Below are 14501 nucleotides of genomic sequence, written 5' to 3' on the forward strand. Positions count from 1 at the left end.
TTCCCAGAGACCAGACAGTAGGAAAGACACAGGCCCATTTCCCTTGCCAAATATTCTCTCGTTGACACTTTCCCTACCTAGGCTTTTTGTTTGTTATCAACTAAGTGTATTATCTTTTACACCCATTTCTCTCCCTACTTATAATAACAGATTTACTCAGAGGCCTAACAGGGTTAGTTGGAAGGTCCTGCGACAGGCAGGGGGGCAACCACAGCTCACATCTTGCCCCTGGGGCACAGCTGTATTCTGAAGTCGTGGTTGCCCACCACGTTGCCCCTAACAACACAGAGACTAGGTGTTTAGCACGCTACACAGCCTCTGGAGGCCTCAGAGTATCTTAAGGAAGACCACCAGGAGATGCTGGCAGAAAAAAGGCAAAAAGAGAATGCGCTACTCAGAGGGCGGTGCGCGCGCCTACAACTCCCATCATGCTCCACGGGTGAGCGCACGCGCCGGAAATTGGCTGCTCGTGTTGCTTCTGGGCTCTAACTTCCTATGATGCTTTTCCCTTTGTGCGTCTCTGAACCTTCTGTTCCCTCCCACTTCAGTGCTCTTTTAATCCCAAGAACCAAAAACATGGTGGCGGAAACTCTGCAATCCACCCTTTCCGCCCCCCCTCAAGGCGTGGCCTCGTGACCGGAAGAAGTTCCCGTTGCCATGGGAACTCCGCGCGCGCCCTGGCGCTTGCTCTTCCACTGAGGTTCTGTTGCTGAGGCCGTAGCTGTGGGTTCCTCGACGTGTGGAGGGAGTTTTGCTGGGAGCAGCGGGTCCTCAGAGAAGAAAGACTCCCCAGAAACCCATCCCAGAGTCGGAGACGAGTGAATTCATCGTCCCTTTGGCTCACCAGTTCCTGGGCTCCCTGGACTAGCCTCCGAGATCAGGTACCTCTCTCATGTCTCTAGCCATGGGCCACTTTCTTCCTGTCGGATCCACAGTCACTCTGCTGCTTGCCCCGTGTTTCTTTCACTCAAGAGATGAAAGGAGAATTGGGCTTACGTGTTGAGAGTATTAGGGACCCGAGGAAACATATTGGATGGGTTGGGCAGGGTGTGTGTGTGTGTCTTACGTGTTGAGAGTATTAGGGACCCGAGGAAACATATTGGACTGGGTTGGGCAGGGGTGTGTGTGTGTGTGTGTGTGTGTGTGTGTGTGTGTGTGTGTGTGTGTTTGATGGGTTTTAATAACTGCCTGACCGAAAACGGAATAAGAATGAATTTGTCCCAAGAATATGTGTTAGGAAATCGCCACAAGTCACGCAGCTAACGTTGGAAGTTTACGAAAGTACCATTCATTGGTTAACTGCAGCTTACCTTCGAAGACACTACCTGTGAATCCTGTATAATTTCTCCGGAGCTTTACTGTTCACAGATTGCCATTTAGGAGTCTGATTCTCAGGAAACAGCCCGAAAAGAACTTAACTGGTGTGTACAGAGAAGGGAGCAGTGAGTGCATACTAACAGTGACTGCATGAATACTGCTTTCCATAGGAAAAACAGAGTAGCTTAGCAACTTAAAAAGGCATGCATTTAGAGAATAGAGGAGGAAAAAGTCTCGTTCACTAATGATAAGTATTGATAGAAATTTCTGAGGAGGGAATCCACAATTTGTATCAAATCCGTCAGTTGCACTGCTTGAAATACACTGATAAAGGGATTCCATGAGGGTGATGACATGAATCTTGCCACAGTGTATATTAAACTTTGAATAAATAAATGTGTTATGCTCTGGTCTTATTGAAAAAGAAGTTATGCATGAATTTTATTCTTCAAGCTTAGTAGTTCTCAATAATGATATCATTTCTTTATTTCTTTGTGAAGATTTAGCTATTGGCTTAAATGTTGCAGCAAAAATCTCAATTTGGTCCTGCCTTTCTTGTTTCTTTTTATATTTTCTGAGCTTTAGCATCAGGCTTCATGGGAAACCCATTGCCTATGTTTTGTTTCAGATTTCCCAGAAAAGTTATAGCCTAATTTATGGAGAAAATATTAGCAGAATGAAAGTATTGGCAGAGTGAAATTACAGTGAAAAATGTGGTTATCTCAAGAGCATTATTCTGTTGCCAGGTGTTATAAGCTGCCAATCTGCATTTTAGTTAAGGCTCCTGTAATCAGCTTATATGCTCTGTTTACTAAGTATAAAGTACATTGACATGGTTTCTATACTGTCATTGTTTGTCTTTAAATTATTGAAATTTTATGTACATACCATATGTACTGTGCTTTTGGGTAATATTTCTTTTTTTCTTGCAGTGCTTTGTAAATATTTGAATCACATTATGGGATTGCTAGATAGACTTTCAGAATTTCTTGGCCTGAGGAAGAAGGAAGTTCATGTCTTATGCCTGGGACTAGATAATAGTGGCAAAACAACAATCATAAATAAGCTTAAACCTTCAAATGTAAGTATCCTTGTTAGATGCACTGTATTTGACATTTGTGTTATTTGACAATTTCACATATATATACATAAATTTATATGAGCATCTTGTGAAATGATGTTAATTTTGCAGTACTTAATAAATACCAATGAACCATCATTTGTAGTATGTTTTATGGAGTTTTTAGATAAATCTTGATTATTAAACTGATTTTTTTCTTAAAGATTACACAAATTTTCCATTTCACCATGATTTTTTTGTTTTTCTCTTCAAAGGAGGAATAATCAAGTAAAAATGTAAATTATCTTTATAGTTTCTGTAGAAAATTAGGGAGTTTTCCCAAAAGTGTCATGTGCATATCAGTAGTAGGCAGGGTGATTTTAAGTAATATATAGATATATTATTTTTAGTGAAAAATATGTAATGTTAGTATATTCAATTTCAATACTTGGTGCTTAGGTCAGAGATAGGTTTGATACAGAGGTACATAAAAAGAAGTCACCAGTCCATTTGTAATTTCTAATACCACTTTCTAAATCTCATTCTCTCTAGTTTGTTTGTTTTGATGATACTGAGGTTTGAACCCAGGATCTTTGAGGCAGAGACTTGACAACTTGAGCCACCTCCAGTCCCCCCTCCCACCACTTTTTTGTTCTGGTCTTTTATAGTTTTGTGTTTTTTTGTTTTTTCCAGAGCTGACTGAACTCGGGGCCTTGCGCTGGCCAGGCAGGTGCTCTTGCGCTGAGCTACATCCCCAGGCCCTTGTTCTGGTTATTTTTGAAATAAGGTCTCACGTTTTTGCTTTGGTTATGATCCTCCTATTTATACTTCTTACCTAGCTGGGATGATAGGTGCTGCCACCACACTCAGCTGTTTACTGGTTTCATGGATTCTCATGAAGATTTTGCTCACACTGAACCTCATACCTTCCAAATCTCATATGAATGCATTCCGTTTTGTATGTGTATAGATGAAGTCAGTTTCTATATAACTAAAAATTTCCTAGTTCTAAACTGATTTTTAGTGTTAAGCTTTCTTGATGTTTATTTGTTGTTAATTTACTGTTACTGGAATTTTCTAAACTGATGAATAAACTAGGGATGTTTTTACTTTTTTTCTGTTATATGTTGGGAAAGTCTTTTTTAAATTATCATTAAGTGGTTGTGCAAAAGAGTTTCCATTTTAAGAAAGCAGTTTAGGAGTTCAGTGCATCTTGGTCAGTGTTACCCCTTTCAACATTCCCACCCATCCATTCCTTACCCACCCCTTCCCTCACTCTTCTTAATTGAAGGCATTCTGCTTGTCTCTGGTCTTCATTATCTGTTCCTTTTCCCTGACCCCACCCCCTTTCAAGTACCTGCTTCCTGATCATTAATTTGTTGATCTTTGACTTTACCTTTCTAAGGAATACAGTATTGTGAGTTCTCCTTTGAAGCTCCTATATTTCAGTTAACCCAGTTGTATACATTTGCGTAGCACCTAAGGTGTTTACTTATAAGTTGTTTACTTATACATTTAAGATCTTATGATTTTTTTAAAATGATATAATATTATTCTTTCGAATAGATAAGTAAAATTTCATTGTGCATATATACCACATTTTCTTTTTTCTTTTTTTTTTGGCCAGTCCTGGGCTTGGACTCAGGGCCTGAGCACTGTCCCTGGCTTCTTTTTGCTCAAGGCTAGCACTCTGCCACTTGGGCCACAGCGCCACTTCTGGCCATTTTCTGTATATGTGGTGCTGGGGAATTGAACCCAGGGCCTCATGAATATGAGGCAGGCACTCTAGCCACTAGGCCATATCCCCAGCCCCGCACATTTTCTTGATCCATTTGTCCATTGAGGAGCATCTGGGCTGATTTTATACCTTGGCTATGATGAAAAGTGCTGCAATGAACAATGATTGCGTTAGTAGCTGTTCTGAATTTTTCTAAACTAATGAATAAAGAGGTAAGAGACTTTCACTTGTTTGGATCATTTCCACTAGAGCTTAGGAGGAAGAAAAGAAATTTTAGGAATCATATTCCTACAAATAAAATTAAAAGGGGAGTTGTGACGAAGGTAGGTGATTATAGAGAAGCTCTATGTAAATATTTTAATTATAATTAAGTGAAGATAAGGTTACTTTTTTTTTTTTTTTTGCCAGTCACTCTCCTTGAGCTTCTTTTGCTCAAGGCTAGTGCTTTACCACCTGAGTCACAGCACACTTCCAGCTTTATCTGAGCAGATTATTGAAGAGAAGACTCTCACAGACTTTCCTGCCCAGGCTAGCTTCTACATGAAATCCTCAGATCCCAGCGTCCTGAGTAACTAGGACTATAGGCATGAGCCCCCAGTGACTGGCTTAAGGTTACTATTTTGATGTATATTTCCTGATATTTATTTAAATTTTCAACTCGCTCACAGTTTTTGTTATTGGTGTATTTTTCCTTAGTAATAACTGATGATTTATCATCAGGTGACGAGAAATTAAGAACATTTAAACTAAAGATGGTGAGTTTTACAAGGTCAACAGAAAACAGGAAGTTCTTCATTCCAACATTTACTGTGCAAGGATCACCAAGGTATAAGGCAGGAACCTTAGTACTGGAAATTTTCTTTTTTCCAGCCAAGAAGAGGAAAGATGGTTTTGGAAAAATACTAGGCTCATAGGATGAATAGAAGGAAAAGCTGAACAAACTTCAATGGGGTAAAACCAGGAGGTAAATGCCTCTGAGAGGGCCCTTTTCATTAGCCCATTACAGATACATGTCCAATGATTTCCCAATATCCATCTTTCCATTTGAATGTAAATTTTCTGAGACATATACTAGCAGAGTGAACATAATGTTGGGAGGAACATTTTTCTCCAACTATTCCAGTTTTCATATAAAAGCAACAAGGTGAATGGAAAAGGGATTTTTATTTTTTAACATACTTTTGGCAGTATAAGAAAACTTGGGAACAAGACTTAATTGAAGTCAGTAAGGGTATAATTATAATGATAGAAAATATTTGTTGAGTCTTTACAGACACTGTCGAGTATTTTGTATCCATTAGCTCATTTAATCTCACAAGAGTTTTATGAGGTAAACATTGTAGTGTATTTCACACTTAAGAAAACCTATGCTTAACTTGGCTAGGTAGTATAAGCTAAAGAGAAATAACTAGGAGACTATTATAGTAATTTAAGGCAAGCATGTAAGGGCCAGAAATAGATTAATGTGTAAGACTAGTAAGATGCTGTCTTCTCCAATTCATATCTTTTGCTCCTTTGACAAAAAAGAGATGGATGTAGTCATATGGGTTTATGTCTGAGTCTTCTGTTCCATTTCATTGTTCTTATCTTTTTTATACTAGTAGAATCTTGTTTTTGCTACTATGGCTCTGTATTATAAAGTCTATTAGTGTGCTTATTACATCATTGCTTTTTTAGGACTGATTTCTGTATTTCTGTGAAGGATGATATTGGGCTTTTGATGGGAATTATATTGAAAGTGCAGATTGGTTTCAGTAGTATCCATGGGCCTGGAAGATAAGTCTGTCTTCAAATGTCTTCATCAGCTTCTTTCCTTTTGTTGTTGTTGAAATCTTTCATCTGCTTTGCTAAGTTTATTCCTAAGTATTTTGGTTTTGAGGTTATTGTAAATAGAGTTCCTGATTTCTTTTCTGTTCATGTTCTGACTTTTGTATGTTACTATATCCTGATCTATTACAAAGAAATAATAAATACTGTTCGGTGAAAATCAGGTATTGAAGTTTCCCACTGTTAGTGTGTTGGGTCTATCTGTGCTTGAGAGTTCATTAATATTTGTTTCATAAAATTGGATGTGCTATAAAGTTTGATGCATGTACATTTAACAATAGTTATGCCCTCTTGATGTATTGTTTCTTTTATAATGTGAAGTAATCTTTGTTACTCCTAATCTTGGTTTGAAGTCTTTTTTATTAGATATGATATAATTACTGTTTCCTGGAAAATTCTTTCCATACTCGCACCCTAAGCCAATGTTTATCTTTGTCAATGAGATGCATTTCTTATAGACATCAAATGATCATATCTTCCTTTTAAACTCAACCTACCACTTTATATACTTTGATTGAAGAATTGAAACCATTAACATTCAGTGTTAATATTGAAAAGCATGTAGTAGTATTTTTATTTGCTGGGTTTCCTCATGGTTCCTACTTTTCTAATCTTTATTTTCTAACCTACTCATTTAGTGGGATTTAGTCCTTCCTGTATTTTCCTTATAACTTATATCTTCCTCTTCCTTTCAGTATCTTCTGCAAATGCTGGTTTTGGCCACAAATTCCTTTTGATTTTGCTAATTGTTGAAGATGTTTCTTTTTCCTGCAATTATGAATAGGTTTCTTTGTACAGTAATTTACCTTGACAGCTATTTTTTTTTTCAGAGCTTGGAATATACCACTTCATGCCCTCCTTGCATTTAGAGTTTCTTCTGAAAAAAAAATCTGCACTTATTCTGATTAGGTTTTCCTTTATGTGTAACTTGTTACTTCTGTCTTGTACCATTCAGTATTCTTTCATTGTTCTGTATATTTAATGTTTTAATTTTAATATGTATAGCAGTGTTTTCTGATTTTTCCTTTTTTACAAAAGTCATTTATATCTGGATGACTCTCAAGACTGGGCTAGATTTCTGCTATTATTTTATTGAATATATTATCTGTGCCTTTAGCTTGTATATTTTTTTCTTTACTCATGATTTATATATTTGGTATTTTGTATGGTGTTCATATGCCTGTCCATTCATATTTTTAAATATATTTTTTGTTCTTGTCATTCTTACCTAATTCCTGTACTTCATATTTAGTTCCTGGAACTCTAGTGTCAACTTCTTCCATTCAATTACTGAAGTTTACAACTGACATATTTTTTTAAATGTGGGTTATAGAGCTTTTCATTTCTAGGATTTTAATTTGATTTTTTAGGCTTTCTATATCTTTACATAATTATTTTCTCATATTCTGCTCTGTCTTCCTATTTTATTGAGCTGTTTATTGGAATCCTCTTTGAATTCATACTTGCTTATTCATGTCTAATTTCCTTCCTGACGTAGTCAGTGTAACACATTTTTAAAACTTGTATGACTTGTCTACAAGTGTTCAGAGCTACTCTTGGATCTTTTCTATCTTCCTTCCACAGAACTCCCTCCCAGGGTCTTCAGGTTCTTATTTACCTTGATAAATACCATTTACTACTTACTAGTACATATTAGACATATAGCCATTCTACTTGTCCTGACTGTCAAGTTTCTTCTTGTGCTAAGATCATCATACTCAAAAGGGAATGTTCTTTGTCAAGAACTTATTATAGCTTTTCCCTTTCCTGTCATTTATTCCTAGGTTTGATGTTAGTTGCTTAAAGCAGCTTTTCTTGAGCATTCTTTTTCCAGTCTGTGTTAACAACACCCCTGCCCTGCTGCCTTTGCAATCACAATAACCTTTCTTTTTATCATTGTACATGCTGTGCCCATTTGTGAATAATTTGTTGTTATTCATATTTGTCTAGATTACAAATTCCTTGAGAGCAGGGACTGTCTTATGAAAACAGGCCCAAACATATATTAAAATACTTACCAAAAAAACCTCTTAAGTTCTTAGTAACTTGCTTACCATAACAAGATGTAAATAAAGACATGCTTATTCATAAAATTTTGCAGAAGTTTAACGTCACACAGTGAAACCAATTACAAAAATGGTTAGTGTTTTTAATTTTGCCATTTCCTTAGTGTCGTATTTTAGAGATGGAAAAATCTGGACATAATTTCTTAACCTGAGGTAGAGTTCATCTTTGGTAATTGCAAATTTCTGAATTGTTTTCTTTCTTAAAGGCTCAATCTCAAGATATAGTTCCAACAATAGGATTCAGCATAGAGAAGTTCAAATCATCCAGGTAATATACTTTATCCTTGTGACTAAGATGTTGTGAGTAAAAAATAGCATTAGAACATGTACCTGGTTATCTTTCCTACTCTTAGAAAAAATAATTTCCGGTCTGGGAATATGGCCTAGTGGCAAGAGTGCTTGCCACTATATACATGAAGCCCTGGATTCGATTCCTCAGCACCACATATATAGAAAAGGCCAGAAGTGGCGCTGTGACTCAAGTAGTAGAGTGCTAGCCTTGAGCAAAGAGGCCAGAGACAGTGCTCAGACCCTGAGTTCAAGCTCCAGGACTGACCAAAAAAAAAAAAAATCCTATTTTAGAAGCCTATAGATTAGCATTTTATAACCACCTCTATTTTATTTTTCAGTGTATAAATGATATTTGTATTAAAAATTCATTTTTAAAACTCTTGAATACTGGCTCTCATTGTTTATCAGATTGCAGAGGCTATTTCTTTGAAACAAACTTAAAACATTAAGTAAAAGCTATACTGTAAGTTAGTAACTAAACTGGATTTCATGGTCTATGCTACTCTAGAGGACCAATGTCTAAGGTCTTCCTTAGCCAGAAGCAAGACCCTACCTGAGGATAAGATGTCTTCTGCTAAAGGGCAAGCAGTCACAATCCTAGTTCAAACCCCAGTTCTTCCAGAAAATATAAGAAAGGAAAGAAGGAAGGAAGGAAGAGAAAGAAGACATGGAAGAAGGGATATAAAAAGAACAAAAGGGGAGGAGAGAAGAGAGGAAGAAGCGAAGGTGAGGGAAGGGAAGGGAAAAGTAAGTGGCTATGTCATACTTTGCTTCCTTTTTTCTTTTAGTTTGTCTTTTACAGTGTTTGACATGTCAGGTCAAGGAAGATACAGAAATCTCTGGGAGCATTATTATAAGTAAGTACACTTACTTATAAGTAAGTACATTTGTGCATTTGCTACTTAACTACACAGCTATGTCTTAAGAACAAAAATCAGAAATCCAAGTGATTTGTATGGACTGAGTTTTTATTTTGTCTTCTTTTGTATAATTTAAGCATATTTCCCAATTGAAAATAATAATGCTCTTTCTTTACATTGTTCCTCAAATATTTAAATTGCTTCATAATATTTTTCCTGAGTGTGCTATCTCCTTTTTATTATCTTTTTTTAATGATACTTGTTTTATAGCTAATATATCTATGTTTTAAGAACTAAATCAAGTTTGGCATGATGGTTTTAACCTGTAGTCCTGGTCCTCAAAAGCCTGAGGCAAGAGGATTTTAAGTTCAGAGCATCCTCGGGTACATAGTGAATTAGAGGCCAGTGTACAATTCATAGCAAAGCTTCTGCCTGGGAAAACAAAGAAACAATAATAACAAGATAAAAGAACAAGCTCAGGAAGTATAGAACTACAGGGAGAAAAATGTGTGAGTTACAAAGCAGGAATGAGGCTGTGTTTAAAACAATGAAAGGTGTATGTTTTTTCAGACATTTAATCAATTAAACCCAACTCACCATGAAGTATTTATAGCTTAATCTGTATAAATGCTATTTAACTTTTAATTTGTTTTAATCAAGATTTATTTGGGCAAATTCTGAAGCTTGTTATAGTAATGATACAAATATTTTATAATTTTTTAACTTTCTTTAATGTTTAAAACATGTTAAAACTAGTATCCTATCATAAATACTCCTCATAAATTCCCCGTTGCTAATCTTTTTTGATAATGGTCATTTAGAAATATATTAATACATAATTTGAACAACTAAAATGTATGGAGACCTTTATAAATTAAGGACTGTAAATAATTTTATATCTTGCTATTCTTATTTAACATTGTTATACTTATCAGGAGAAACATATTATGAATATAACTAATGGCTGCCTAATTTTTTTTTCAGGCAGCTCTATACCAGAATTTCCTCAAACATTCCCTTATTTGTACTTGAACATTGTTCTAAGTTTTTGAAGATTATAAACACTTATCCAGTTAATGTATATGTAAATCTTAGACATAGTTCCCGTTCCTTTATAATGAATTCCATAAATAAAATCATTTTCACAAAGTAGTTAAACTTTCAGAGCTCATGGTAACTATTACCAGTTCTGCTGCTTTCTGTATCCACTAGTAATAGTGGCTTTTTAAATCTATATGATCATTTAAATAATGTGAGAAAATGGTATTTTAAAGTTTGTGCTATTTTATTCATTTGATTGCTAATTACTAATTTCTTTAAAAAATGAATAAATAATTCACAGACTGTAGATGTCTAAAAAATATACAAAAGATAATGAGCATTAGCAAATAGTGATGTATAGAGCAAAACTCGTAGGCTTTTAAGAGCCAAAGATTGAAATGATGGTAATAACTAGTGCTCACAAGCAAGGAGAAAAATACTTCTGACATGTGAATTGTTTCATTTCTGGAGGACACTGTTAATGTGAAAACTTTAAACTGTGTTTGTTGTCCTAGAAATTTTGCTCCTCTGAATAAACCTTAAAGTACCAAGAAGTTAAAAGAAGAAAAACTATGTAGGTTATTTATCTCAAGTTTTTTCATGAGTTAAATCTTGAATCTGTAAGGTTTTCAGAAGACACTTCAAATACATTTTACATATTCGTGTGTCTACTGCTTTCAGTATAAACTGTATTTTTGACTATAGTTTTTGGTAAAAAAGATTTGAGAAACAATATTGTCAAACTTTAATGTTTCACATAAAAGTATAGTTCAAGCAAAAGTGTAGTTCAAACACTGAAGTAAATTTATATGCATATAAAAAAGACAAGGCATAAAACAACATACTTACATTTTTCAATACAAATACAGATATTCATTAGTGAAAATAAAGTACCAATTAGTTGATACAAAATTACTGATTATTAATTTGTACTCAATATGGTGTTTATGCTAGAGGTGTATATTTTTAAACTATTTCCCATCTTTTAATTATTTAAACAAAAACTCACTTCTTTATGAACTTCATAAAATAATAGCAAGTGATTAAATATACCAAATTGCCATTTAAATAAAGTGATTTTACATGACTAAAAGTAATGTTTAATATACTAGTCATGGAGGAGAAGAAGAAAAGTGAATCTTCTAATGACAAATGCACATACAACACGAAGTAATTATACATAGTAATGCAAATGAAAATAACTATGCAAAGTTTTCATTACAGCAGTTTAAATTTTTCACTTTCTTTATATTATACAGAGATGGACAAGCCATTATTTTTGTCATTGATAGTAGTGATAAATTAAGAATGGTTGTGGCCAAAGAAGAACTTGATACTCTCCTGAATCATCCAGGTATACTTGTGGTTTCTTCCCATCTGTCCAATTTGAATCGGGTACATATGCATGTGATGTGTTTTTCCTGTATTAAACAACAAAAAAAATGTTGTTCATGCTATGGATGTTATCTTTATAAACTTTTGAATTTTAAAACATGTTAGTTATACAACATTTATAACAGCTTAGCCTCTATTCACAAATATTTTGTATTTCAAAGCATTTTGTAATATTTTTAGTCCTCTAATATTTCCTCAAAAATAAAAACTCCTTTTTTCTGATTACTGAAATAATACCAATAGGAAAGGAAGATCCAACATAATGAGTAATAAAGTAAAAATATATGTATTTCAACACTAGTTAAAATCATTTTGGTCATTTTTTGTATCTTTGTTCATATGAATCAGCATGTATCATATGTATCAGCATATTTACATATTTTTGTGGGAATTCTATTCTTAAAATGTATTTTATTTGTTCTTTTTAATCTTCAACTCTAGTGCCCCCACCCTTTAAAAAAATACTAGTATTAACAAGTTGGTGCTTTTTTCTTTTCTGTTTTTAAATATACTATAATACACATAAATTATATATGCAAACACCAAATGTTTATAGAATTAAAAGCTACAGAAGCTAATCACTGTTATTTACCTAAATGGATCATATTTATACTACATATTCTCATTTTCAGTAAAAGTTATTTTATGGAAATACTTCCAAGTCAGGTTCTATATAATTATACAATTACTTTTCTTAGTGGTCCCTAATATTCTGTACTTTGGGTACAATACAGTTTATGCCATCATGCATCTCTTGATGGGCATTCTTCTCTAGTCCCATTCCCCACTGTAAATAATGCTCCAGTGGTTGTTGTGGCACTTTGTATAACTAGTCCTCTTCCCATCTAAAGATTTTAAATAAGATTTTTACTTTACTGAAAGTGTAGTGTTTTAAAAGAACTGTGGACTATAAATAATACGGGGGACTGGGAATATGGCTTAGTGGTAGAGTGCTTGCTTAGTATGTATGAAGCCCTGGGTTCGATTCTTCAGTACCACATAAACAGAAAAAGCCGCATCTGTTACTGTGGCTCAGGTGGTAGAGTGGTAGCCTTGAGCAAAAGAAGCTCAGGGACATTGCCTAGGCCCTGAGTTCAAACGTCAGGACTGGCAAAATAGAAAAAAAGAAATAGTGTGAGGACTTACTAATAATTCTTATTGTTTAACGGCAGTACCTTTGGCGTTTTTATCTTACAGTCTCAAGCTTGCTCAATTTTTTGGAAATAACAGTCCAAGCTGTGTGTCTTTTTATGACATTTCTAATTTAAAAGTTCATCAGTCCTTTATCTTGTCTGAGAGGGAGATTTTTTATTATCATTCCCTTTTAATTTTTTTGAATCCTCTCTAAATGTCCAAATATGTTCCCCAAGTTACTTCCCCTCAAATAAAATAATTCCTACTTACCTGCTTATAACAAAACCTTGTTTTCTTAACCAAAGCCTAGTCCACATACTAAATACATCTTATACCTGTGGATGAGGTGTAATGCTTAAGGGAAGACAGTTTGATATGCATTACCTATCAAAATAACAACATACAGTCCTTCAGCATGCACTGCCACTTCTCACATTTAATCTCTAACATCTTGGCCAATAGACAAAACTTTTTACAAACTTATTATTTACAGTGTTTTGTGGCTATAAAGACTGGAATCAGAGGTATTTCAGTCAAGTACTGGTTAAACTGCGAAACATAGTATTAAAAGAAGGAATATTGGAACTGTTGAATGAAGAAGGTGACCCATGGGCTGGGTATATGGCCTAGTGGTAAAGTGCTCACCTCGTATACATGAAGCCCTGGGTTCGATTCCTCAGCACCACATAAACAGAAGAAGGTGACCCACATGTACTAATATGGCACATAGGCTGTGAAATTAAGTGGAAAGATAAAGGTATAAAAGAATGGGATCAGAATGCCATTATCCTTGTGAAGACTAATTCATAATAGTTATGTTTAACAAGATAATGGTATTTTTACAAAGATGTGCAGACATGGTTTATGTGGGTTTCCTTTTCTGTGCATAGCCTGGGGAATAAATAGGAAGGAGATTCTTTTGCCATATTCCATTTTGTGTCTTCTAAATTTTGAAGTATCTAAATATATTGTGCTTAAAACAGTGGAAGATATTTTCCAAAATCTATGAAAGTAAATATAATTTGTTAATGATACCTATCTTTGGGGCTAGAGATGTGACTGGCAAGTACTAAATTAGATCCTGAGTTCAAACCCCAATATTGAAAAAGAGATCTTAACCTTCTTACTTATAGTATTGATTAAATATTAAAATAAGAATCTACCCTTTCTGTTTGTTGTAAAAACAAAACAAGGAAAGTATTTGTCCCTTTCTTATTGGTGCTTTTCTATTGAAGTGTGTTGAGTTCTCATTCTCCAGCCCCATCAATCTTTCATTTAAAGCTTCTCACTAGGAAGCAGAAGGTTTTAAGGAGAACATTTTGTATTTCCTTTTGTTCAAGTACTTGCTAAGTGTTGTGACAAAGTATCTTTTATATGTGATATAGAAAGAAGTAATTGGAAACAATTTATTTGATTTCACTTTTAAGGATTTGGGGTAGTATACCAAAAGTAATGATAGTCTTATTTTGTCTTGTCTTTTTAGATATTAAACACAGACGAATTCCAATCTTATTCTTTGCAAACAAAATGGATCTCAGAGATGCGGTGACATCTGTAAAAGTGTCTCAATTGCTGTGTTTAGAGAACATCAAAGATAAACCATGGCATATTTGGTAAAGATTTTTGTTTACTTTTCATTTTCTCTCTCTGAATGTCAGTGTCCAAAATTCAGCATTTGTTTTTTATTTCACTTTTTTGTTTTTCTTTTGTTAAGTTTTTTAACCTGACCTTATTTTATAAGTAGCCAAACATGGTAAAACATAAGCTAAGGA

The 14501-nt window shown here is 34.5% G+C and overlaps 1 protein-coding gene across 1 annotated transcript in view; it reads left to right on the plus strand.

The window, feature by feature from the left end:
* The first annotated feature begins 498 nt into the window (after nucleotides 1-498).
* The window catches only part of Arl6 (ADP ribosylation factor like GTPase 6), a 36839-nt gene continuing 22836 nt past the window's right edge, over nucleotides 499-14501 (plus strand). Inside the window, exons 1-6 of the mRNA XM_048346469.1 lie at nucleotides 499-881; nucleotides 2250-2398; nucleotides 8215-8276; nucleotides 9088-9156; nucleotides 11460-11554; nucleotides 14213-14342. Coding sequence (XP_048202426.1) covers nucleotides 2276-2398; nucleotides 8215-8276; nucleotides 9088-9156; nucleotides 11460-11554; nucleotides 14213-14342 — 479 coding nt within the window. The 5' untranslated portion in view covers nucleotides 499-881; nucleotides 2250-2275. The remainder of the gene's footprint in view (nucleotides 882-2249; nucleotides 2399-8214; nucleotides 8277-9087; nucleotides 9157-11459; nucleotides 11555-14212; nucleotides 14343-14501) is intronic.

The sequence above is a fragment of the Perognathus longimembris genome, chromosome 5 (assembly GCF_023159225.1).
Source record: "Perognathus longimembris pacificus isolate PPM17 chromosome 5, ASM2315922v1, whole genome shotgun sequence".
Classification (NCBI taxonomy): Eukaryota; Metazoa; Chordata; class Mammalia; order Rodentia; family Heteromyidae; genus Perognathus; species Perognathus longimembris.